The sequence below is a fragment of the Melanerpes formicivorus genome, unplaced genomic scaffold (assembly GCF_026170545.1).
Source record: "Melanerpes formicivorus ecotype bairdi unplaced genomic scaffold, bMelFor1.0.p_v2 SCAF_72, whole genome shotgun sequence".
In the NCBI taxonomy this organism is placed as follows: domain Eukaryota; kingdom Metazoa; phylum Chordata; class Aves; order Piciformes; family Picidae; genus Melanerpes; species Melanerpes formicivorus.
The window spans coordinates 3,060,513-3,085,346 of record NW_027142424.1 but is presented as its reverse complement, the minus strand read 5'-3'; the positions used below and the strand labels follow the sequence as shown (position 1 = coordinate 3,085,346).

The window sequence follows — 24,834 nt, the reverse complement described above, 5'->3', positions numbered from 1 at the left end:
TTGCTCCTAAACTTTTCTTTCAAAAGGCTTCACCAATCTCCTAACTACAAGGGAGCTGTCTTACCCTCATGGGCCTTCTGCTGGGCACCAAATGCTATAGTCTTACCCTGTCATGGCTGCATCCAACTTGCACCAAGAGATGCAGTGACACTCAGCCCTGTGGATCCTCAATGAGTGAATAACCAAAACTGACATTTCTTGCAGGCTTTTACCAATGGTGCTGAGGAGCAGGTAAGGGCTGCCCTGGAGGAATGTTCACCCACACCATGCAGCTGGATTGCTCTTTATTTATTTAAGCTACTTCTGTTCAGTCAGGCTGCTGCCAGTGAGAGCCATGGGGGAGCAGGAATTAGTGTGCTGCTTGGCTCTGGTGAGCTGCTCATGCTGGATTGATCTTGCCCCAGGGATACAGCCCCACCAACAGACAACTGCATAGCTACCTACATATATATATACACATGTATATATATATATATATATATACATACACACACACATATATATATATGTATCACAGACTTGCTTCAGTTGGAAAAACCCCTCTAAGATCATTGAGTCCAGCTATCAACCCAAGATCAGTGTGGCATTAAACCATGTCCCAAAGTGCCATGTCTATGTTTCTTGAACACTTCACAGATTGCATTGGGTGGGAAGGTGACACTGAAATATCATCTTGTCCAATCCCTGCAGTGATCAGGGACACCTCCAACTAGATCAGGCTGCTCAGGGTCACATTGAGTCTAATCATGAATGTCTCCAGGGATGGGACCTCAACCACATCCCTGGGCAACCTGTTCCTCATATTTTACCACTCTCATTGTAAAGAACTTCCTCCTTCTGTCTAACCCAAATCTAACCTGCTCCCATGGTTTTAAACCACTGCCCTTTGTCCTATTGCAACATCTTCTTCTAAACAGTCCCTTTCCAGCCTTCCTGGAGGTGGCCTTCACATATACAGTCTCCCTGGAGCCTTCTCTTCCCCACCTCTCTATGTATCTCTGTTTCTATTCCTATACAGTCATCAATCTACTTATCTTTATTTATTTATATGGATGCAACACCACACACAGGCCCTCTCTTTTCACACCCACCCCTCAGTGGCACAGGGCCATGTCCCACACTGATGTCCCACAGACACCATCACCATGGTGCTTTAGCTAATGATTGTTGAGCTCCTTTATTGCCACCCACTACCCTGCCATTTAAGGCCACTTTGCTTCTCCCACAGCAGAGCACCACATCATGGTCTTCCCCTGGCCCCCTCCCCACCAAGCTGACCAAGTACCACAACACTTGTTTTAAATATTGCTTCTTTAATAATCTACATCGTGGCAGCAGCTCCAAGGGCAGATACAGCTGACAGGCTTGTTCTCCCTAGCTGTGTCTCTCCACATCAGTAATTCCTTATTGCTGCAGAATTCTCCATCCCCTGGCTCCCATAAGCCATGGGCAGATTTAATTCTGCTAATTATCTTAAATATAAAACATAATGCAACTGATCCCTTGACATTGCTGTAGTCATAAAAAATAGAAAAGGGAAAAAAAAAACCCAACAATAAAATAATGTTTGTATCCTTATTGCCAGTGTGTGTGCCAGGAACTGCTTTTTCATAAGCTTGTTAAGGTTGGAAAAGACCTCTAAGATCATCAACCATCAATCCAACACCACCAGGCCAACTAAACCATGTCACAAAGAGCCCTATCAGCACAGGTTTTTAAACATCCCAGGGGCGGTGACTCCACCACCTCCCTGAGCAGCCTGCTCCAATGCCTGACCACTCTTTCAGGAAAGCTATTTTTCCCCAATCTCCAATTTAAATCTCCCCTGGCACAATCCTTGTGCCAGTTAAGGTGAAGGTCTCCCTCCACCCTCTGGGCTACTCCATCGCCCAAACAAAGTCAAATTAGTCCTCAGGCTGAAAAAAGAGGAATTAAAAAAAAGATTGCAAGAAAAGCCCAGCAGTTTCCTACTTTAAAAACAGTTCACAGTTCTCTGAAAGAGTCTGAGCAGTACAGTAGAGAGCTACATTTACTGAAAACTTCTAGTGCTGAGAAAGTGTAAAAAAGAAAAAGAAAAGAAATTCAACCCAAATGACCCCCACAATTAAATTAAACCAGGAGAGGTGGTTGGCAGGCTGGGAGGAGAAGGAAGAGGAAGAAAAGGAGAGGGAGAAGGGCATCCTGCTCTGTTCAGGGAGCCAGCAGGAGCCCCTCTGCTCTAAGGAGAAGAATTGAGTGAAGAAAATAAAATATATTTTAAGGGAAAAAAAACCCAACATCCAGTTTTGCAGGCTGGGCAGCGAGGAGACCCCCGCACGTGAAGGCACGCCAGTGCCAAGGCAACGGCAGCTGCTGGACACCCAACCAGCCCCTGCTAGAAGTTCGCCCTGTGAGGTGGGTACGTGCCAGCGTCTCGCTCAGGCTGAAACAAGATGGGGATAAAACAATCTATCAGTCACTTGTGCTGTAAACATGTCCCACCTTGTCCATTGACCCCTTGAGGGCCCTACCTCACTGTGCCCAGGCTTCTGGGCCAAGGGGGGCTTCTTAAGGATGCCTCGTCTGGGGGCTGGTGCTGGTTTCGCCTCCCCGTCCTCTGTAGTGTCATAGGTCCCGGCCAGGGCGTAGTGCTGCTTCCTCAGCTCGCCCAGGCGCACCCGCTCCCCTTCCAGACGCTTCTCTAGCTCCAGCACCTTCACCTGCACCCAAACAGCCATTTTGATCATGATCTCCCCTGCCAGCACCACGCTGGAGGGGTGAAAGGGACCTCCTTGTACAGGTCTGGATCAGGGGGCGAGGCACAGCAGCACCCAATCCATCCTCATGGCCGTACCTGTGTTTCCATCTCTTCCTTCTTCAGCTTGATAAGGGACATGCCTGAAAAGTCCATGGTGTCTGTGGAGAAAAGTGGGGAGGGTCCTTGCTAAGCATACTCCCTGCAGAGAATCCTTGCATAAACTGAAGCCAGATAGGCACTTTGGGGTGTCCTCAAGGCTGGAAAGGGGTTTGGTTGAGGTTTTTTATCCCTGTTCCTCAAAAAAGCCCTCACCTTTCTCCTCGATCTGCTCTTGCCCTGACTTGGTGGAAGCCACCACGTTAGCTGCCATCTCATTGACGTTGCGTGAGCACTCCTGGAGCCGGATCAGGTTCTTGCTGCTCTTCTCAGCTTTCACCTGCAAAGAGCACAGGGGTGGCTGTAGGTCCCCACCATGGCACCTCTGCACTGGTGCTCACTGGCTCAGGGGAGACCCCCAAGCAGCCACGTTCTATTAGAGCAGAGATACTCAGTACCCCATATCAGAACAGTTCTTGGGGGTGAAAACCTGGGGGTGGAAAGGATGGACAGACAGATTGACACATAATTATCCTTGACAATCCCATCACCGCCAGACAAGGTGACTCCTCCAAACCCTTTCATGCCTGGGGACACCAAACCAGTTCTGCTCCCACCTGAGCCAAGCACACACAGATAAACAGCACAGGTGCAAAGGTTTGTTTGGTTTTGGTTTGTTTTTTTTCTTCTAGCAATGGTCTTCATTTTCAAACCATCTGCTGTAAAAAGCAGAATGGGTCCCCCTCCCCCTCAACCTGCCTCTTCATCTGCTCATTGAAACCTCTATCCATTGCTTTCACCCACGCCAAGCAGAAAGGGGGCCAGGACTAAAATCCATCATTTTGAGTGCTGGCTCCTGCAGTTGCTTATTTAGGATTTCTTGTTAGTTATTAACATTTCTTTTTTTTTTTTTTACATAATCAGCTTGACAGGAGGAAGACAGACAGGAGGTTTTACACATCTTCATCTCCAAGGCAAGCCCTGATAGGTGTGAGAATATTAATGCAGGTGAAGACATGTGGATTGGAATCACAGACTTGAAGATAATCAGAGCTTCCTTTCCTGTAGGGTGAGGGAGGTGATTCTCCCCCTCTACCCTACTCTCGTGAGACCCTCCCACCTGGAGTACAACACCCAGTTCTGGGGCCCCCAAAACATGAAGGACATTGAACTGTTGGAGCAGGTCCAGAGGAGGTCACAAAGATGATCAGAGGGCTGGAACACCAGCCCTATGGGAACAGGCTGAGAGTCAGGGCTGTTTACCCTGGAGAATAGAAGGCTCTGGGGAGAACCTATAGTGGCTTTCCAGTACCTGAAAGGGGCCTACAAGACAACTTCTGACAAGAGCTAGTAGTGATGAGGGGGAATGGCTTTAAACTGGAAGAGGGGGAGATTTAGACTAGAGAGCAGGAAGGCATTCTTTACAGTGAGAATAGTGAGATAGTGGAACAGGTTGCCCAAGGAAGTTGTGGATGCCCCCTCCCTGGAAGTGTTCAAAGCCAGGTTGGATGGGACCTTGAGTAGCCTGGTCTAGTGGAAGGTGTCCCTGCCCACAGCAGGGAGTTGGAACTAGATGATGTTTAAGGTCCCTCCCAACCCAAACCATTCTAGGATTCTATGATTCCTCCCAGCTCTGGGAAGAGACTGCAGGACAGGTGGACAGGATGGCTGTATGCTATCACCTGAAAGCACACCGTGGGGACAAAATGACTTAGAAGATGACAATCTTGGTGGGATACTCACCTTGGAGGCTGCCACCAGCTGGGCTGTGCTGGCAGCGATTTCGTGGGAGCAGACAATCAGTTCTTCATATTTGCCTGTATGCAGGACAACTCTGTCTGCTGACTCCCTGAGTTATGGGTCAGAAGGGAGATGCTATTAGGGACACTCATCATGCACTATGGAGCAAGTGCAGATTATTTCTCTCCTGCTGTACCCTTAGAAATCAGTATCAGACCTCAAACCAGCAGCTTTGCCTGTAATTATTTAAAGCTCATGTACAAAGCTATTACTCAAAGCCCAGATCCAGAAGTTATGGATGGGTATAAAACATCAGCAGAGACAGGATTGTGTTTCTGTAATGAAGTGGTTGAGATTTTTAAAGCTTTGCCCCCCCCAAAATCTCCCAATTTCTGCACTGGCATGGAGATAGCCTGCCCTGATCCCAACCACTCCATCCACAAACATTTGAGCAGAAGCCAGGACATGGAGCATTCCCATTTTGCAAACAGGGAGGAATTGGTAGTCCCTGTTTCATGAGTGTGGTCTGACCCAGGCCACGGTGCTCTGTATGGAATTATCAGTCATGGAATCAGAATTATTCTGGTTGGAAAAGACCTTTATGGTCATTGTGTCCAACCACTGCCTAAGTCCATGCAGAGTCAGCAGGACAGTTTGGGTTATTGGTGATGCAGAAGCGTGGGCCAGCCCTGGAAACAGCACATGGAGCCATGTCTGGAGAGCACCCTCCCACAGTGGCCATGGGAGAGGTCCCAGGGTACTTACACGAGCTGTGTGGCTCCCCAGCCCACGGCCTTGGAGGCAGAGATCAGCCCTTCGGTCCAGCGCGAGTTCTTGGCATAAAACTCCTGAGTTGTTGCTGCCCCCTGTTGTTATGAGAATATTATGGCCTCTATTGACTTGTTTCTAATATAGAACAATCCATAAATCTACATAAAATATTATATAAAACATCCACATAAAATATAAGAGGCATAAACTCCAATATAAAGGTATAAAATCAAGGGATTGGCAGCACTTCTGTGTCCTTCAGGCCCCTCTAACTGGCCTACTAAAACACCTGTCAAGAAAAGTAGCTTTGGAGCCCACAGACTGGAAGTTTGGGCTGGGTTAAATGCACAAGAGCTTGGACCACTGTCTTCAGATGGACAAGGCTTTGGAAAGGTAACAGTGATGTGTGTGGAGAGCACAAGGCTGAGCAGCTGTGAGAGACTAAATCTTGTCTCTCTCTCTCTTGATGTGATTCAACAAAGATAAAATCACCTTTGTTGCTTGCCCAGACAATAGCTGATGTGTATTGGGCAGAGCCACTGGAAGGATAAGGACTGCTCATGAGACTGCAGCTGTCCTGGAAATGGGCAAGACCACTGCTATCCATACTCTCTGGAATATACATACCTAAAAACTGTACAAAAGATCTGAGCAACTACTGGCTCGGGAGAAGGAAAACACAGGAGAAGGAAAAGCCCTGGACAATGCCGCTGAGAAGGAAAACAGGAGAGAAGGAAAAGCCCGGGGCAATGCTGCTCTGAAGAAAAACGGAGAGAATACCAGGACAGAGACATCACCATGTAGCCTGGAAAAAGCAGACCAAGAGGAACCCTCTCTCCATGTCCTAAGATCCGCCTGCTGCAACTCATGGAGCTGCAAAGGCTTCTCAGAGGACAGTATCTCTTCTACAGCCAAAGCTACAGCACCTTTCCTCCACAGACTCAAACTGTCTTGGGGGGTGAGGGGTGTGGTAATATAATTCTTTTCCTCTTCTCTCTCCTTCTTCTCTCTCCCCCTCTCTATTTTCTCTCTCTCCCCTTCTGATCCATCCACTTTATTTGTGTAATAGTCTAGCTGTTGATATTTTGGCCTCATTTGTGCTTCTAATTTCATGACACAGGAATATTCAAAAGAACTGAGTCTCTTCCCCTCTCTGGACCAAGACAGCAGCCCATCTCCAGTAGGTGGGAATGTCAGAGTACCACTAACACAGGAAACTCTGAAATCCAGCATGTTTCTCCAAACTCTGGGAAATTCTCCCACACCTCTTGTTGATGCAGAGGGGTGCAGGGAAGCACTTACCCGGCCACTTTCTACTATCTCCTTCTGCAGGTTTGTAGATGTCAATACAAGAAGTCTAATAGCCTGGAAAGAAGAAAAAGAGGTGTTGGGTTTGATGGGGATTTTCTAGAGAAGAATCGATGCTGTCAGTGATAAAAGTTAGTTTTGTATCACCTTTGATGCCCTAGAGAGGTTTCTGCAGTACTGACCTTCATGAGGTCCGTGCAGGAGTTCAGAATCCTGCAGGGAAACAAGAGAAAAGTGTTCAGCATTCTTCAACACTGCATCCAGGGAAGAAGACTTTGGCTTCAAATAGAAAATGGGTCTCTGATGAAGACCAGTCAGCCTGCAGGTTAGTTCACCAGCTCCCTAGGCAGCCTGTTCCAATGCCTGACCACACTTTCAGCAAAGAAATTTTTCCTAATATCCAAACTAAGCAGCTCACAAAGCATCTGCAAACAGTTGGCTGAGGCATGCAAGATGAAGGTCCACCCTTCTAAAGAGAATTTTGTGCTCAGCGTGAGGTTGACGCAGCACCAAGGCACACACAGGGCTTTGGAGCAGAGCACAGCCCAGCAGGTATGGAGATGTAACAGAAACCTACCCATGGCTGTCACAGACAAGCCCCCAAAACTCACCGCTCATTCACTTCAAGCTTAACACCAGAGCTCTCATTTCTGGCCTGGCTCATCATCTCCTGTTGGGAAACACAAGAAGAAGAAGGTTTGGATGTCGTGTTGTGGTAAGCAGGGTGGAGGAGAGATGGACATTTTGTTGCCCCAAGGCACCCAAATGGCTCACCCTGCAGCCTTGTCTCACCTCTATCCGCCTGACGGCATCCTCAATTGCCTCTGAAGTGGAGGCCATCTCCTTCTCAACCATGTCTCCCAGCTCTTCTTGCTTGATGTCTAAGCTCTTGGGCCTTAGCTCCTGTCAGAGGAGGGAGCAGCAGCCAGGAGGTTTTAGGCAGAGGGAGAGAACCAAGGTATTAAACCTCTTCTCCCACCCCCAAGTATCTGCAGGAGCAACATTCTACAGACCAGCACATGTGCCACAAACTGGCAGCAAGGATTACTCAGAGGTAAGAAATGCCCCAAATCAAGGTGATAAAACTTGATCACAGGAGCAGTTTCAGCAGGGCATGGCTCTGGAGTGCTGATGGCCTTTGAATGAACAGTGGTTTCATGGCAAAAACTAACAGGGGCTTCACGAAAAGAAGTAGCTGAATGTTGAGAAGTTTTACTCTGCAGAGGTTACTGGGATGAAAAACTTCAGCCGAGGGTCACTGTCTCTATGAACCACCAGGAAGGGTCTCAGCACTCAGAAGCTGAGATGGCTCAAGGAAAGCACTGCAACCAGTGGGTATGGGAGACAAAGCACCCTAAAGCACTCACTCCAACCCAGCAGCTCCCATTTCAGCGCTGAACAACGAGGAAAGCCATGGTCTGACTTGTTTCTGTTGTCCATCAAGGTGCAGCCAGAGGCTGCAAGCAAACATCCCTGCCTGACCAACAGAGACAACATCTTACTGCACAACTGCCTGCTTTGCTTTCTCCTTTAGGAAATACCAATGCCAGCAAATGACCCTGCCAGCCCTGAGTGGGAAGGTGGGAGCACTGGGCTCCATCTCCTACCTGGGCTAGCTGCAGGACCCCCTGCAGTGCCCGCCGCACGTCCCCCAGCTCTGCATGCCCCAGGGTTTGCTTGTCCTTCAGCTCACCCAGGTAGTCCAGGCTCCGCTGCCCACAGTCCCTGCACGTCTCCATCAGCCCTGGGGAGACAATGGGTCAGTGCCAGGCCCCTTGATGGGCAAGGGGTCCCTCCATCCCAGCCCTGCCACCCTCCTCTTCCTCCTGCCTTTGGCCACAGAGATGATGCTGCGCATCAGCAGCATCCAGCAAATTTCTTGCAGAAGATCATAAAATGGTACCCAGGAGCATGCCCATAGCTGGCTCCCAGAGAAAAAGGTTTTGGCACAACCTCCCCAAAAATAAGCCCCACGAACATAAAACCCCACAATGCCCACTGCACCACTCACGGTCAGCGTGGTCGGTGGGAGCCAGGTGGGACGTGGCGCTGCCATTCACGATGGTGTCAGCCATGAGGTGTGCAAAGAGGGCCAGAGCCCCCACAAGCCCAGCAGCATCTGCCAGAGAGAGGATGTGGTCAGGCACTGCCAGCCCAGGGCACCCGTTGCCATGTCCTGAGTGATGCAATCCATCCTCAAAAACAAGGACCAATATAAGAACTTGAAGAGGTTGGTATTGACCCCTCCCTCCAGCTCGCAGATGGCTCCCCAAATGAGTGCATGGGAGCCCACCAACTCCATCTACCATGTCCCTCCTTTACCAGGGTACTGCACGCTTGCTGATGGCCCCAGAGCAGCTGAGGGCTGCTGGATGCATAAAAATAAAAGGTGCAAGCAATGCCACTGGTCCCCAGCCCCAGGTACCTGCCATGGAGGCCACGTACTGCGCGTGCCCATTCTCCAGGGCATCCGTGGATTCCAGCGCTGCCTGTGCCCGGCTGAGCAGGTAATCTGCAAGGAATTTAGCTTCGTTAGCGTGGTCAGGCTGCCAAGGGTCTGAACAAGCAAAAGTGATGACTTCATGAGGAACCACTGAGTGGAAGACCAAGATAACAGAGGTCCTCATGACCCTGGCTGGCAAACAGCACTGAAATCTGCGCAAAACAGTGCTGAGAGCTAAAAATTCATTCCTGGGAATAGAATAGAATAGAATAAACCAGGTTGGAAGAGACCTTCAAGATCATCGTGTCCAACCTATCACCCAACACCACCTAATCAACTAACCCATGTAACCAAGCACCCTGTCAAGTCTCCTCCTGAACACCTCCAGTGACGGCGACTCCACCACCTCCCCAGGCAGCCCATTCCAATGGGCAATCACTCTCTCTGTGTAAAACTTCCTCCTGACCTCCAGCCTGAACTTCCCCTGGCGCAGCCTGGGACTGTGTCCTCTTGTTCTGGTGCTGGCTGCCTGGGAGAAGAGACCAACCTCTGCCTGTTTACAACCCCCCTTCAGGTAGTTGTAGAGAGCAATAAGGTCACCCCTGAGTCTCCTCCTCTCCAGGCTAAGCAGCCCCAGCTCCCTCAGGCTCTCCTCATAGGGCTTGTGTTCCAAGCCCCTCACTAACTTCGTTGCCCTTCTCTGGACTCGTTCCAGCAAGTCAACATCCTTCCTAAACTGAGGGGCCCAGAACTGGACACAGTACTCGAGGTGTGGCCTAACCAGTGCAGTGCACAGGGGCAGAATGACCTCCCAACCTGCTTGGGCGTGATATATGGTAGGAGAAAATGCCTAGGAGACTCTGAGATGCAATGTTATCCATCTCGGAGGAAGAAGGGACTGTAGGTCGAGCAGTGGTCAGGTGAGATGTACCTGGGGAGCTGGTGCAGCGGACATGCAATGGGTCATCCAGCTTCGCCACCGCATCACGGAGGATATCCTCTGCCTCCCGCACCGTCTCCTGCAGGATGTTGAACTGCTCATCCAGCAGTTTCTGCTGCAAGCTCTGCTCCTGGTTGCTCTGTGGGATGGGAGGAAAAGGTGTGTGGCACAACTGGGACACAGGATGCCCAGCACCATGGCCCCATCACTTGCATATCCCTAGGGAGCCCCTTCTCAGGATTAGGCCCAAGAATCCCATTATGGCTAATGCAGGTCATATCCCACCAGCTACACCAATGATGGGTCAGCTGAACCATCACAACTGCTCAGCACCCCCCAAACACATCTTGCCATGGAGAGCAGTGGTAGCTGGCTCTCCACACAGCACCATACCTTCTCCAGGAGCCTGCCCTGCAGCTCACAGATCTCCCTCGTGGCCTTGTCTGCCTCCTGGCTCAGCTGCAGCTCCTTCTCCTCAATGAGGCCACGCGTAGACAGCAGCTCGCACTCCTTCTCACTCACTGACCGCCTCAGTACCTCCTTCTCGGTCTGCAGGGCTTCCACCTGGGCACTGAGCTCTGCACCTGCCTGCCAGCAGGACCCAAGAGAGCTCTGTCACCCAGCTGTCACCACATCACAGGCCCAACAGTTACACATGGGGGAACTGAGGACATGCCCAGCTCATGACACTGGTGGGGTGGATCTGCATTCAGCCCTATCACACCTCCCTAGGCTGCTTTTCACAACTTTGGCTTGCCCGTGGTGGCAGGTATGTGGTCTTGAGAGGCCTCACCTTGAATACTGTGTTCAGTTTTGGTCCCCTCACTACAAGAAGGACATTGAGGTGCTTGAGCACATCCAAAGCGCAACTAGGCTGGTGAAGGGCTCTGAAGACAAGTCCTATGAGGAACAGCTGAGGGAAGATAAGGCTGAGGGGAGACCTCATCTCCTTCTACAAGGTTGGAGTGACATGGAGGTCAGTCTATTCTCACATGCAACAAGTGACAGGACAAGAAGAAATAGCCTCAGATTGTGCCAAAGAAGGTTCAAGTTGGATATTAGGAAAACCTTCTTCCCAGCAAGGGTTTTCAGGCATTGGAACGGGCTGCCCAGGGAGGTGGTGCAGTCACCATCCCCAGAGGTATTTAAAAGATGCATGGACGTGGTGCTGAGGGATGTGGTTTAGGGGTAGTAGTTTAGCAGTAGTGGTGGGATTGTGAGCTCCAGGCAAGCAGTTGGACTTGATGATCTCAAGGGTCTCTTTCAACATCAGCAGCTACACGATTCTATGATTCTAGGACAAGGATTTAGGAAGAGGGTTTGGGGGCATCCTGTACCCCAGCCTTGTACCTGCTTGGCGTGGCTGAGCGAGCGCTGCACCTGGTCCAGCTCATGCCGGCGGGCATCCAGCTCCTGCCTCAGCTGCTCCATCTGCACACTCTGGTCCTCCAGCTGCAACCACACACCCACATCAGGGGGTCAGATGCAGCAAACACACTCTGGCCTGGTTTGGCACTGGCACACAGCCAGGGTGGTGGGAAGCAGCCCGGCCATGTTTTGCAGGAGGGGTTTTCAGGGGTCTGAGGGGGATGCCCTGGAAGGGCTCCTTTGCCAAAGACAGGAATCTGGGGAGCAGCCCCTAGTTTGGGTGCCAGAGAATGGAAGCACCCAAACCCATCAATTCACACTGCAGCATTTTCTTGGGGGAAAAAAAGGCAGATTTGAGCAGAGAGAATGAAGCATGCATTAAATAACACCCTCCTGAGGAGACAGGGTAACTCTTTTCAGGGTCAGGGACCACCACCAACACTTGCACCCAAACTGTGACCAGTCCCCGTGTATGTTGTGCTAGGAAGGGCTCAGTGCCAGAGCAAGGAAGGATTCCAAGCTATGCCAGCTCACCTTCATCTCAGCCTCCCTCTTGACCTGCTCCACCTGGAAGGCCAGCTGCTCCTTGACCCGTGCTACCTCCTCCTGGCTCTGCTGTGTGACTGTCAGCTGCTTGGCGGTGTCAGCATTCTGCACAGACATGGGGATTACTGAGCATTCAGAGTGCGGACCCTCACTACAAACATGCTCATTCTGCCCAAATTATGGTTGGGGGCATAGCTTGGAGATGCTTTTTTCACAGCATCCAAAACAGTGACCAGCAGTGGACCATTATTCAAGGGGTGCACCCTACCCAGTGCTCTGGGCTCCCTGGGTGCAGGATGATGGGACCTATACAGAGTGGGGTTGGGCAAGCACAAGGCACACTGGTGGTGGCAGAGGAACAAAGGCAGTGATTGGTCCCCAACTGGTGCAGGCAGCAGCATTACCTTCCTCAGGAGCTCGGCGTGTGTGTTGATGAGCTCACTGTGCTTCTCCTTCAGCTTTGTGTAGCGGATCTCAGTGGCGTTGGCTTTCTCTGGATGGGGTAAGAAAGAATCAGCAACCCTGGTGCAGGTGTCCCTAGGCTGATGGGTGCTGTAGGGCACCTACTTTCTGCTTCGGCGCAGAGCCGCTGGGACCTGTCGCTGTCCTGCTTCACCTTCTGCAGCCTCTCCAGCTCATCCCGCAGCTGCTCATTGTCCACCAGTGCCTTCTGCTTCTGCTTGCGCTGCTCCTCCACTTCACCCTCCAGGCTGTTCACCTGTGCCTTCAGCTGTGTGATGTAGCGCTGAGCCTGTGGGACATCAACAGAGGCTTGGGCACTGCCTGGTGTCCATGCCAGCAATGATTCTGCCATTCCCAACATTTCTGTCCAGGTGCCTGGCTGTGATTTGGGCAAAGCAGCTGTGAGATGCACAGGAAAGCTCTTGCCTTGGCTTCTGCAGCTGCTCTGTTCCCACAGCTAACAGCTGGCTGGGACAGCAAGGGACAGGTCTCACACACCTCCACCCCACCTCCATCAGAATTAAGGTTCTGGCACTGGAAGAGGTCCCAAAATACAGTGTTTGGTGTCAGAACCTTGCTATTGCTGCATTCCTATGGGGTTTCCATGCTACAGCACCAAAACCCACCCCAATTTCCCACACTGGTGAAGTTTTACCTCTAGTTTAATCTTCTCCATCTCTGCATGGAGCATGTCCACCTCCCTCTTCAGGCTCTCGATCTGGGCATCCCTGTAGAGAAGGACATGTTGGTCCCACGTGGCAGTGAATGCCCCCCCTCTGCCACCATGGACTCTCATACCTGTCATCTCGAATGCCATTGGGTGGCCCAAAGGTTTGATCAAATATGTCTGAGGTGATCTGAGGAAGACAGAAGGTGTCAAGCTGAGCCAGGCTGCAGGTACCTGTCCCCTCCCATCCCAGGGTCCCTATCCCTGTGCTCCCACCTGTGGCTCTGTGGTGGAAGCTGTGCTGATCTCAATTAGGTTCTCTGTCTCTTCATCCTCAGGAGCCTCTTCGGGGATGACAACTACTGGCTTCACGTGCTCAGCCAGGGCTGACGCCCGCAGGAAGTTTGGGGGGCTCTGCAGGGATAAGAAGTCATGGTGACATCACCTGGGGTTTTGGGGACTGTCACAGCAGATCACCAAGGCGAGGGAGGCAGCTGCCCCCTGCTGCTGAGATGAGCCAGTGGGACCCTCTGCAGCATCCCTAGACCCCAAACCCATCCATGGGGACATCCTTATGCACTCTGAAGCCACAGCCTCTCCAAAGCATCACGGATGACCAGATGCCACCATACCTCTGGCAGCCGGGGGATCTGGATGAGCCGCTTGAAATACAGCATGTCAGATGCTTTCTTAAAGAAGTTTTTGAGGCTGGAAAGGGGAGAAAGGAAAACTGCTCATGGTGAGGGCTTGGCAGGAGGAAAGGGACCATGCCACCCCACCTCATCCCTGGGTTACCTGCGAAACTGCTCATGGAAACGGTCTCGGTGGCCCTGCAGCGTGTCGGACGGCAGACCTGTGGTTATGGAGAGGGGAGGCAGTTGTGACTGATCTGGTGCTGCAAATTTATACACAGCACCTGGATTGCTCCAGACACAAGTCAGTGAGGTGAAGACCAGTTGGGAGTGAGATGGGAATGGTCAGGACAGGAATGGGGTGTCCCCATCCCTGGTATAGGTACCAGGGATGTGGCACAGTGAGAGGTGGGCCCAGGAGCCCCAAAACACACATATGAGGCCCCTGATGCTGTACTGCCCAGCAATTCCATGCAGGGGGCTGGGGGCTTCAAAGCACATTAGTTTGAATTCATCAAGGACAAGCCCTTCTAATTCCTTCATCTGGGACATCTATGTGGGATGGAGCAGATGGTCTTACCGCCCAGCTGGGATACTGGGACATGGTAGTGGAGGTACCCATCCACACATCCTTGAGAATCCAGACAGAAGTCTGAACTGGGCAAAGACCAGCACAGGGCACATCCCCAGTAACTCACAGGAATGCAGCTTGAACATCAACTTGACAGCATAGTGGTAGAGATGGCTGCAGTCCTGGATGACCTGGATGAGGGGGGCCAGGCGGCACTGCACGGCTGACATCTGCGAGACTGCCATCGAGGTGTTGAGCTGCCTGAAAACTGAAGGTTTGAGCGTGGTGAGGTGCTGGTTTGCAGAACCATCCTGCTCCAGGCCATTTGGCTTGATCATTAACCATGATGGATGAGGTTTTGCCAGGACACAGAGTAAATGTCAGGGTTGGTGTCCGTCCTGTCCCACTGAGCTGGGAACAGCACCCCGCAAGGAAATGAAATGCCCAAAGGGAATGTGGCAGCAGAGGGAAGGGATGCTCAGCTCTGCCCACAATACCCTGACCCGAAAAAAAATGAGGGATTCAACCCTGGGATGATGCAAAGGCAGGACAGGTGCCCTCAGGAGCTGCTGCTGCGTGCCACAGCCAAGGCAGGCAAGCGGTTTTGCTCTGCTCTGTTTAATCATGCCAGGAGAGGATCGCAGGGCAGGGGACAGCCCGCTGGCACCATAACCTCATCTGCCCTGGCTTGGAAACAGATCCCTTCCCTTGGCAGAAATCCAGCCAGCATATCCACTGTGGCTTCTTCCCTGCTCAGCTTTAAAGTATTTATGAATATAAATTCTCTGTATAACTGGGTCAGGAGGAGAAGCAGGAGGCTGTGCAGGCTCTCCCACTGTGCCCTGTTTTCCAGGGCAGCTCTGTGTTCCTGACTTCCTCAGGAGGAAGAACCACAGCATTTTTAAGCCATCTAAAAATTCCTCAAGAAGGAGGTGAGAGAAGCAAACCCAGGCAGGGACCTCCAACCCTCTCTGGAGATATTTCAAAGAGGGGAAATGAGCATTTAGTCTGAGGTACAGCCCCATCCTCTGCCTTGGGGGGACAGAAAGGATTTGGGTAACATGATGTACTTGTCTCCAGGAACAGAGGGCAGACATTGTGAGGGTCAATCTCTTTTCCCAAGGAACAAGCAATAGGACAAGAGGAAATGGCCTCGAGTTGTGCCAGGGAAAGTTTGGTTTGAACATGAGGAACAATTTCTTCCCCAAAAGGGTTGGGCCCTGGAACAGGCTGCCCAGGGCAGTGGTGGACTCCCATCCCTGGAGGGATTCAAAAGCCATGGAAATGTGGTGCTGAGGGACATGGTTTAGTGGTGAACTGGCAGTGCTGGGTAAACAATTGGACTCAATGACCTTAAAGGTCTCTTCCAAACAAAACAATTCTGTGACTGACACAGGCTGTACTAACACAAAATAAAAACATTTCAGAGCAGCACTGCTCTGGAAACAACACTCTGCATTGCTCAGGTGGGCTGAAACCAGCCATGCTCCTTAAGTATTTTCCTACAACCACCTCCACAGAGCACCAACAGGGGGAATACAGCTGAGAAACAACCTCAGAAACCTCACTGGAGGAGGAGGAAGGACTTGAGCCTCTGACCTCAGCCTCCCGGAACTCAATTCCTGACCAAAGAGTGAAACTATTGCTCAAGAGCCCCAGGGTAAGCGGGAGGGACCTGCCACCTCCTCACCTGACTCTGACAGCTTCAGCTCCCAGTCCAGGTAGTCAAACAGCTCAACTGTCAGCTGGAAGCTGCCAAAAAAAAAACACAACAAAACCTCATCACCTGGTGGCGGAGACATCCTTGCTCTAGCTGCCCATGCTTGTTCTGCGTGCCCACGCCAGCAAGGACTCAAACTGAAAAGAATTTGGTGGCTTTGCTTCTGACATCTACACTTCTCACCACTCTGTGGGTACAGGAGCAATCAGGCACCATCCAACCAGTTTACAAACTACCGGTGGCTGCCCCAATCAGGGGCATTAGGGTGCTGCCAGCCGGGTGGCACAGAGCTAGTGACCACACACCAGTCACTGAACTCCTGCCAGGTCACTCACATGTTGTTCACGTCTGTCCCCGCAGTCTTTTCCAGCACCTCGTCTGACACTTCAAGGGCTGGGGGAAACTCAGGGTGCTTTATAAAAGAAAAAAAAACACAAATATATCAGTTATCATAGAATCACTAACATTTGAAAAGCCCCCTAAGATCAGCAAGTCCAACCAGTGCTGCTAGTATTTTTGCTGGTGCAACACACCCCTTCGCAAAGCCCCATCTCCCCCAGCATGGCAGGTGTGGAAGTAGCAGAGGGTCTCACCTTGATGTGGAAGGAGATCTTGGTAAGGAGAAGACGTGTGTAGATGTTCACCAGCTGCCCATACCTGTCATGCAAATGTCCCTGCCAGAGGCACAAGGGGAAATGTGGTGAACCTGGTGCGATGTGACCACATCCAGCAGAACCCATGCATGCTGGTGAACCTACACCAGCCCCACAGCTCTTGCACTCCTGCCCTCTGCCATGCACAGAACCATCACCCAGTGGGGTCAGAGATGGGTTATTTCAGGTGGTGCTTTGCTCTCCCTGTGCCCACGATGTTTTTCGGCACCCACCTCTGGACCCACCACAATGCACAAACCTTTGCTTCACTCTACTCACCCACAGGTCTCCTGTCTCTCTGATGTTGCTGCGGTACCTCTGGCAGTCCTGGAGGACCTGGAAACAAAAATGGGAGTGATGCAGCATGTAGGACTGGCACAGAGTTGGGCAAGCACCCACTACCCTGCTCTGAAGCTGGGCAAGAGAACGGATCTGGTCCCTTATGCCACTCCAGCTCTGGGAGATACTCAAGCCCTTCGACAGCCACCAGAGGTTGGGGTTTGAATGGAGAAGTTTCAAAGATGTGAGATAACAGCATGCTTTGTGGTGCCATGGCTTCAGACAGGTGACTGGGACAGGGAAGGAAACCCATCCTCTGCGCAGAGGGGCATCAAAAGCCAAAAACTTCCCCCCAACCAGTGATGCAGGAGAAGGAACACTCACATTGGGGTGGCCATCACGCAGGACCTTGTGTAGGACATGGCAGAACTTCCAGCTGAGGATGGCGCTGCTGGGCAGGGGTAGCCCAATGGCGTAGGACCAGAAGGTGAACGCTCCCTTCTCGTGGTGTGTCCCCAGGATGATCCCTTGCCCCAGTCAAGGCCAACCAGAGATATATGGGAGCAGGGGACAGGCTGGGGACTATTCTTGTTCACCTTTCATTAAAAAGGGGACATGCATTTGGCATCCCTCAGGCACAGAGACCACCAGTGCCATGCTGCACCTGCAGATAAAGCCCCCCTGCATTTTTTAATGGTGCACCCTCCCCTGCTGCAGGACATGCCAGGGCCCTTTGCACTTAATGCCAAAGAAACACAATTTTTTTACACCACTTGCTTGTTTTTCCACTGATGGACAAACCTACACGATGCCGTTCCCCCACCAAGCTCTGCCTGGGTCTCCTGTCTCCCAACCCTCTGTGGTTGCCACCCTGTGGGGTGAAACCCTTCCCAGCCCAGCACTGGATCTTCTCCATGCCATCCAGATGAGCTGATGGTAAGGATACGGCGGGCATGTTTCTCCTTCACTGGAGCTTCTTGTGTGTTTATGGCTTTGCTGATGCTGATGGCCTGTGAGAGGAGAGAGTGGCCGTCAGACCCCCGTCATCCTCATGGTCCCAATTCCACATCCCCCCAACACAAAGACCTGGGAGTGCTGCAAGCTGGGAACAGCCTGGCCTCCCAGTGCTTTTGGAGAATACCCTGAATTTTATAACACCTTTGTCACCTCAAAGCTGTCTCTGACACACCTAAAGAGGCTTTTTGTTCCATGATCAAAGCAGCTCGTTAACACTCTCCATCCCCAACACAACCAGTTGGAGCTGGGCCATTGGAGCTGGGCCACTACCAGCTGTGTAGCCAATGCTCCCTCCTGTCCCAGGAAATAAATTCCTTCATTTTTGCAGCCTGAACTCAGTGCCATGCCCAGGGAGAACTAAAGCAAGACACTTAGATGCCAGATTCCAGGGTTGTTTGTCTAATCACAAGAAGCCTTTGAAGCAGGGGGGTGGTGAGGTGGGTTTTCTGACAATGTTGCCCTGTGCAAACACAGCCCCCAGGCAAGAAGGGAGCAGCAGCCACGATGTTCATCTTGATGGAGCACAAATCCAGAGCGCTGTGACTGTCAGAGGAGGATTATCTATATCAATATCTTAATGCTTTTGATCACAGCACTTTAAATGATGAGTTTGCTCCAAAAGAAGACAGGGGTCAGCTGTGTCTTCCATATGATGATGGGCTGCAAAACCAAGTTGCTGTGATCAGTGAGGAACTTCCTTCTCCCCAGCTGTCCGCAGACTCAACTGAGATGCTTCATCCTCGCATGAGCACTCAGGCTGTGCCCACATCCACAAGCCCTTAGTCACCAGTAGAGGAAAAGATCCCAGCTGGGAAGGCAGAAAGCGGCCCCACCACCAGTGCTCGTGCTGGAAGAGAAACCCAGTCCCTCCCTGCAGCCCCACAACCAGTAAAACCCTATAAAAGCCTTATCTCCCCTCCCGGGGAAAGCACCTGCCTGCACAGGGGACACCTCTGAAACAAGGCACTTTGCTGTGGGAGGAGGAACCCGACACCCAGGTATTGAATGCTCCTGGCTTATGCAGGAGGAACCGGACACTGCACGGAAGGGGCAATGCCAAAGCTGTCAACATAATGAATCCACCCCAAACGAGCCCAAACCAGCTGTGCCTGTAGAATCATACAGTGGTAGGGGTTGGAGGGGACTGACAGAGATCATCAAGTCCAACTCCCCTGCCAAAGCAGGATCACCTAGGGCAGGTCACACAGGATCATGTCCAGATGCACCTTGAAACTCTCCAGAGGAGACTCCACAATCTCTCTAGGCAGTCTGCTCCAGCTCTCCACAACCCTTACAGTAAAGAAGTTTTTCCTCATGTTGAGGTAGAACTTCCTGTGTTCCAGTTGGTGTCTATTGCTTCTTCTTCTATCACAGGACACCATTGAAAAGTGTCTGGCTCCTTGACACAGGCTATGAGCTGTGCACAATAGCAACAAAACCACCTCCAAAAAGTGAGCCTGTCCTAAAACACGGAGTCCAGCTACTGGGCTTTTGCCGTTCCCGTGGTGGGGAAGCCCCAGTGTCACCCTGCCATGTGGGGCTGTAAAGCAGCAGTGGAGTTAAGCTGCTGACTTGCTGTAATCCTCTTACCCCGAAGGTTAACAAGTCTGGAGTGCCCCGAACAGGCACTTGCAGCACTGCCACCTCTCTCAAAGCACCCAACACCCAAAAGCCTGGAGCTGTCTCTGGAGGACAGGAGCTTGGCTGCTTGGTTGGATGGGGATAGGGCTGGGAACTAGCTGGCCTGTCTCAAAACCAGGCTGTAACTCGCATTGGTGCTGGTGAGTTATTGCCCGTAATCTCATTTCCAGCCTGACCAGCCAAAATTCAGCCTGGGAGGTGGCAGAAAAGCTGGTTTCATCCTTGGTGATTCAGCATAGAGGTGCCAACTGAGCCATTTCACATCCAGCACAGAGGAGCAGACTTGTGCAGAGGCAGCCCCCAGCCCACCCATAGCACCACCGTGATGGAGATGTCACATCCAGCGTGGTCCCAAATAAACTACAGTGGCACCAAACCCTTGGGACTGCTGGTTCAGGTGTCCTTTCACTGGATCCAGATTCTGGGTTGGTGAGGAGGTCCATGGAAAGGGGATGGTGGAATCAGCAATGGGCACAGGGCAATGTTGCAGCCCGGACACAAATGCCTTCAGGATGTCCCTGGTGGCTGCTGGGATATGGAGGGTGGTTCAGAAATGGCAGATTCACCCTTGACTGCACCTCTTGAGACATCATCGGCACGTCTGGAGATGGGCAGGGCCCAGTTGTCACTGTGGGCACACAACCAGCCCATCAAAAGCCTCCATGCCACCTGCAGATTGATTCCACATGATCACTGGGGAGCGGTACAGCCCCAGCCCCAGCCCCACTGACTTGGGGCAGGGTGTCTGACCCCAAACCTGTTCAGCCGCAGGCCATGGAAGCCCACATGGGTGCAGCCCACATGCTCACAGCCCTCACGTACCAAGCTGGTGACTAAAGCTGGGATCAAAGCGCCCAAATGAAGGAGCACAGTTTACATCCACCCCTTCTTTCCAGGCTGCTTTTAATTACGGCCTGATCCTCCCCGCCCACGTCTCCCCGGAGCCCCGGCATCCCGCGAGGCCACAATCCCCACCTGGCAGGTGGATGCCAGGTCCCGGCGCCATGCCATGGCGGGGAGTGATTTTTTTGGCAGAAGATTCTCAGGCTGGAAACCTTCCCCAGCTGGGCAGCACAAGGGCTGTCGGATCAGCTGAGCTGGAAACGGTTGCTCCGGAGTTCCTTTCCCTATGCTTCTCCTTCCCAAACTGCACCAGAAAAGCACCCCTCAGCAGTCATACAGGCAGCACTCCTGGTGGCTCCACAGCTCACTGGATTTCTAACCCTCTTGTTGAAGAAAAGGAAACAAACACTGGCTGCAGAAAAGGCAAGTTTTGCCTCCTGCCAGGCTGCACAGTGAGTGTCTGCTGCAGGACGGTGGCTTCCCTCCTCTCACATGTGGCCACTTCAAGGAGCATGTCTGCATCAAGCCAATTTGAGACCTCAAAAAAGCATTTTCAGGGAACGTAGGTGACCTTCACATCACCCACAGGCATTGCCCCGGCCCTCTCAAGAAGAGATGGGGTGCTTGATCTCAGCAGCAGCATTCTCAAGGGGAGTGTGAAATCCCTGGCCAGCAAAGGCACACAGAAGGAACACACCACTGGCACCCCTGCCATACAAAGGCAACCAGTGGCTGTCTCTGCAGCTGCTATAATTAGGCGTAAATGGCAGATCGATACCCATGTACTGACATTGGAAGTGTTTTGCTCTAACCAGAAGCACTGCTATGGGAAACCATGATAGGAGAAAGCTCTTTCAGGACAGTTTTTAAGCAGTTCCTGGAGAGAAAAAAAAAGGCCAGTTCTGGGTGGTAAATGTGACCATCAACCAGCAAGCCTGGGATTTAGCTCCAAGAGAGAGCAATCATGCGTTGTCCCATATGTGGCTCTGGCCAAAGCATCTCTGTGACTACAAGTGAAGTTGCACCAATGCAGAGCACAACTCCCACCAAAAACCAAAACGCCATGGAAGGGCAGGATGGAAGTGGTCCTGTCCGGCTGGCACAAGCTGCCCTTCGGCACACGAGGCAGTGCTGCAGCTGTAATTATTTATCAGCGGTGCCCAGCGGGGCGATTGAAGGAGACACGTCCGGAAGGAACCGGAATTGCCGGTTTTCTCATGTTGCTCCCCAAACCCAACAAGCTCCATTTCCTACCCAGCGTGGTCAAGGGAGACCGTGACCCCACAAGGCCCAAAATCACCACCTGCCTTTGCTGGTGTTCTCCAGGGCCAAACCAGCCCAGGGGTAGAGAAGGACCAGCACAGCAATGGAGCAAAGAGGAACAATATCTGTGATGGACTGGCAGCCTGAAAATCCTGAGTGGTCAGAGGACGTGTGCCAGGAAGTCTCTATTACTTTTGCTGGGGCAGCCGGTGAGCTTGTCCTTCTGTCCGTCCCTAATTAATGTCCTATAATTAATTCATTTCCCACAAACCATACGGCAGCCCTGTCAGTGCCCAAGCACCATCTCACCCTACAGAGGCCACAGGGAGGGCCATGGACATCCCATCCAAGCTGGACCCATGGGGCACCAACGCATTCAGGCTTTGCTTTCCGTCACACTCTCCGGGACCGGGCACTCCGATACCCGCAAGGACACCCCTCGTGTGACCCATCCCCGGTGCCAAACATCCCCGAGGTTCGCTGGGGCAGGTCGTGCCACCGCGGGGACTAGGTCCGGGGAAAGTGGCAGGGATGCAAAGATGCACGTTAGTGGAGCGGTGAGCACCGGGGGACAGCACCGGGGGACAACCCCGGGTTCCTGCCTACAGCGGCACCCGGGCTCGGCCGGGGCCATAAAACTTCCCGTGTTTGCTCACGGCCGTGTTTACCTGCCGATAAGGCCCGGAGGGGTTGCGGAAGAGAACACATACACCGTCTGCCCAGGGCTCTGCTGCCCACCGAGGGGGCGGCGCACAGCGGGGACCCAGCCCCCGTAGCCGGCCCGGGGGCAACGGGCCGGGCTGGTACCCATGCGGGACCATCCCGGGGCCGCGGCAGGAGGAAGCGGTAAGGCAGGTGGGGGTGGGGTAGCGGTGACGGACAGACAGAGGGGCGAGCGGGCGAACAGACAGACGGATGGCGGCCGCGTTGCCCCACCGGGAGATCACCGGAGCCCGGTGGAGACTCACCCACCTCCCCCATCCCCTGAGAAGCTCACACGTTCAGTGCGCCCCGAGGCGCTGCTCCGCGGACCGGACCGGGTCGGGCCGATCTTCAAACCCATACCGGGAACCGGAGCCGGTACCGGAGCAGCAGCACCACCAGCACCCCCCTTCTGCCGCCCTTGCCTGATTCTTGTCGAACTGCTCCCGCTCCGCTTCCAGACTGTGGCCTCCGCGGCGGCTCAGCACCCGCGCCGGGACGCTCTTGATGCTGTTCATGGTGGGCCGCGCACCGGGCTCCGCGCACCGGGGCAGGCAGCGACCTCCCGCCGGCCGCCGGCCCCTCCCGGCCGCGCACTGCGCCGCGCTCCGCTCCGCAGCGCCTCTGCCGGCCGCGCACGGCCCCGCCCACCCGCAGCCAGGTGGGAGCCCGGCGGTCCCGCTCCGGCCCCTCTCCTCTCGCCGGGCGAAAGACACGGAGGCTCTGCCCCGGATCCTCAAGCCCAGGTACGCTGCAGCAACAGCCTCAACGGTTCATCTTGCTGCAGGGTTGTAGCGCTGAGGGACATGGTTTAGCACCAGACTTGGTAGAGTTAGATCGTGGTTGTACTCGGTGATCATAAAGGTCTTTTCCAATCAAAAGGATTCTTAGGATTCTCTCTTCCCCCTCTGCTACAGTTTGCTATTCTCCATGCTACCAGCAGAAGAAACCCTTTCTTCATCCTTCTCTAAATAAACCCCACAAACTCACATAAAAGAGACTTGAAGCTTCATCACTACCTACCTGAGGGACAGGATGCTGGGATGCCATCCAGAGAGACCTGGATAAGCTTGGGAAGCACATGTGTGGACTTTATGAGGTTCAACCAAGCCAAGTGCAAGATATGCACCTGGATCTGGGCAGTCTTTGATATTGAGGCTGAGGATGAAGGACTGGAGAAGAGCCTTGCAGAGAAGGACTTGGGGGCACTAGTGGATGAAAAGCTGGACATTGCCCAGCAGTGCAGACTCACAGCACAGAACCAGCCATGTCTTGTACTGCATCCCCAACAGCAGGGGTAGCAGGTCAAGGGCTTCTGCCCCTCTGCTCCGCTCTGCTGAGACTCCACCTGCAGTGCTAGGTCCAGCTCTGGAGTCTTCAACACATGAGAGCCATGGACCTGTTGGTCCTGTTGTGACAGGACATGGGATGATGATTTTAAACTAAAAGTTTAGCCTAGTGCTAAGGAAGAAATGTTTTACACTGAGGGTGGTGAGACATTGGCTCAGGTTGCCCAGAAAGATGATAGATACCCCATCCCTGGAAACATTCCAGGTCAGGTTGGACAAGGCTCTGAGCAACTTGATCGAGTTGAAGAGGTCCCTGCTCACTGCAGGGGGCTTGGACTGGATGACCTTTAGCTCCCATCCAACCCAAATAATTCTGTGATTCTATGATTCTTGGTCTTCCCTTTAAGAAAATCAGGCAGCAGAGCACACATCCACTCTGCGAGGAGCAGGCTGGCCCTGAACAGAAGCTTTGTTTTCTTTAATAATAATTCAGTAGGCGAATACAATAGCAAAGGCCCTCCCTGGGGAGCTGGTAATGCTTCCAGAAATAAGGCAGCTGAGTTTGGGGCAACTTCATTTTCCAGATGAGCCTCAAAGGGTGGTAGATAACACAGTTGGTTTCTAAGTCACTTGGTGGCTGAATAAATGAACCCAAATATTCCCTTTCTTCCTATTCCACAAACACAGGGCAGTCTGAACACAAAATCCTCTTGGGATTGACATGGGGGGTATAGCTGGACAGCTTCAGCATGAGCACTGTGGTATTGCTACTACTGGCTTTTTGGTGAAAATTTTTGTCCCAACCACAGCTGCAGGTTTTGGGGATGGAGCCTGTAAAGTCTCTCTGCAGGTAGAGGAATCAAGCTTTCCAGCTTCAAAGGCTTGTGGAAACTTGAATATAACCTGAGAAGCTGTGATTCCCTCTGTGGGTAATGTTTGTGGACAAGGAGGGGAAAAGGCTGGAGGACAGCAGCTATGATCAGAATGGGTCAACTAATTTTGAGGCCATTAATACAGGAAGGAATTAAAGGTAATTAAAGAGAAAAGAGAAAATTATATGAAAGAGTTAACCATGGGAAACCATGGTGTGAGTGTTGTATTTCACTGTAATTAATTTGTGGCAGTGGATAGCGCCAGAGGCTCCCA

At 52.3% G+C, this 24,834-nt stretch overlaps 1 protein-coding gene across 2 annotated transcripts; it reads right to left on the bottom strand.

The window, feature by feature from the left end:
- Positions 1 to 1,293: 1,293 nt before the first annotated feature.
- On the bottom strand, positions 1,294 to 22,982 carry HIP1R (huntingtin interacting protein 1 related). 2 transcript variants are annotated; one of them, XM_068163495.1, is made up of 32 exons: positions 22,825 to 22,982; positions 17,880 to 17,943; positions 17,318 to 17,460; positions 16,934 to 16,990; positions 16,595 to 16,675; positions 16,337 to 16,413; positions 15,972 to 16,033; positions 14,409 to 14,549; positions 13,874 to 13,931; positions 13,711 to 13,786; positions 13,355 to 13,492; positions 13,210 to 13,268; positions 13,067 to 13,139; positions 12,517 to 12,700; positions 12,354 to 12,442; positions 11,938 to 12,054; positions 11,386 to 11,487; positions 10,429 to 10,623; positions 10,027 to 10,174; positions 9,078 to 9,164; positions 8,664 to 8,771; positions 8,260 to 8,396; positions 7,445 to 7,555; positions 7,264 to 7,322; positions 6,835 to 6,865; positions 6,647 to 6,709; positions 5,339 to 5,439; positions 4,577 to 4,682; positions 3,050 to 3,173; positions 2,834 to 2,895; positions 2,511 to 2,699; positions 1,294 to 2,422 (listed from the first exon to the last, which is right to left on the bottom strand). In XM_068163495.1, exons 1-32 carry the CDS (start codon positions 22,915 to 22,917, stop codon positions 2,375 to 2,377), a joined length of 3,183 nt encoding a protein of 1,060 aa, XP_068019596.1. In that variant the 5' UTR covers positions 22,918 to 22,982; the 3' UTR covers positions 1,294 to 2,374. The 2 variants fall into 2 exon arrangements, 1 of the variants encoding a protein (XP_068019596.1); XR_010990472.1 differs by lacking the exons at positions 1,294 to 2,422; positions 2,511 to 2,699; positions 2,834 to 2,895; ... (3 more) ...; positions 6,647 to 6,709; positions 6,835 to 6,865 and having other exon boundaries at positions 8,346 to 8,396.
- Between the last annotated feature and the right edge of the window lie 1,852 nt (positions 22,983 to 24,834).

Bases quoted from the DNA above. Each gene is read 5' to 3' on its own strand.
- HIP1R (XM_068163495.1), bottom strand. From the start codon at position 22,917: ATGAACAGCATCAAGAGCGTCCCGGCGCGGGTGCTGAGCCGCCGCGGA. The intron at 17,944-22,824 runs GCAAGGGCGGCA...CTCCTCTCACAG, and splicing joins AGCAGTTCGACAAGAATCAG to GCCATCAGCATCAGCAAAGC. The intron at 12,055-12,353 runs GTAATGCTGCTG...ATGTCTGTGCAG, and splicing joins ACGCCGAGCTCCTGAGGAAG to AATGCTGACACCGCCAAGCA.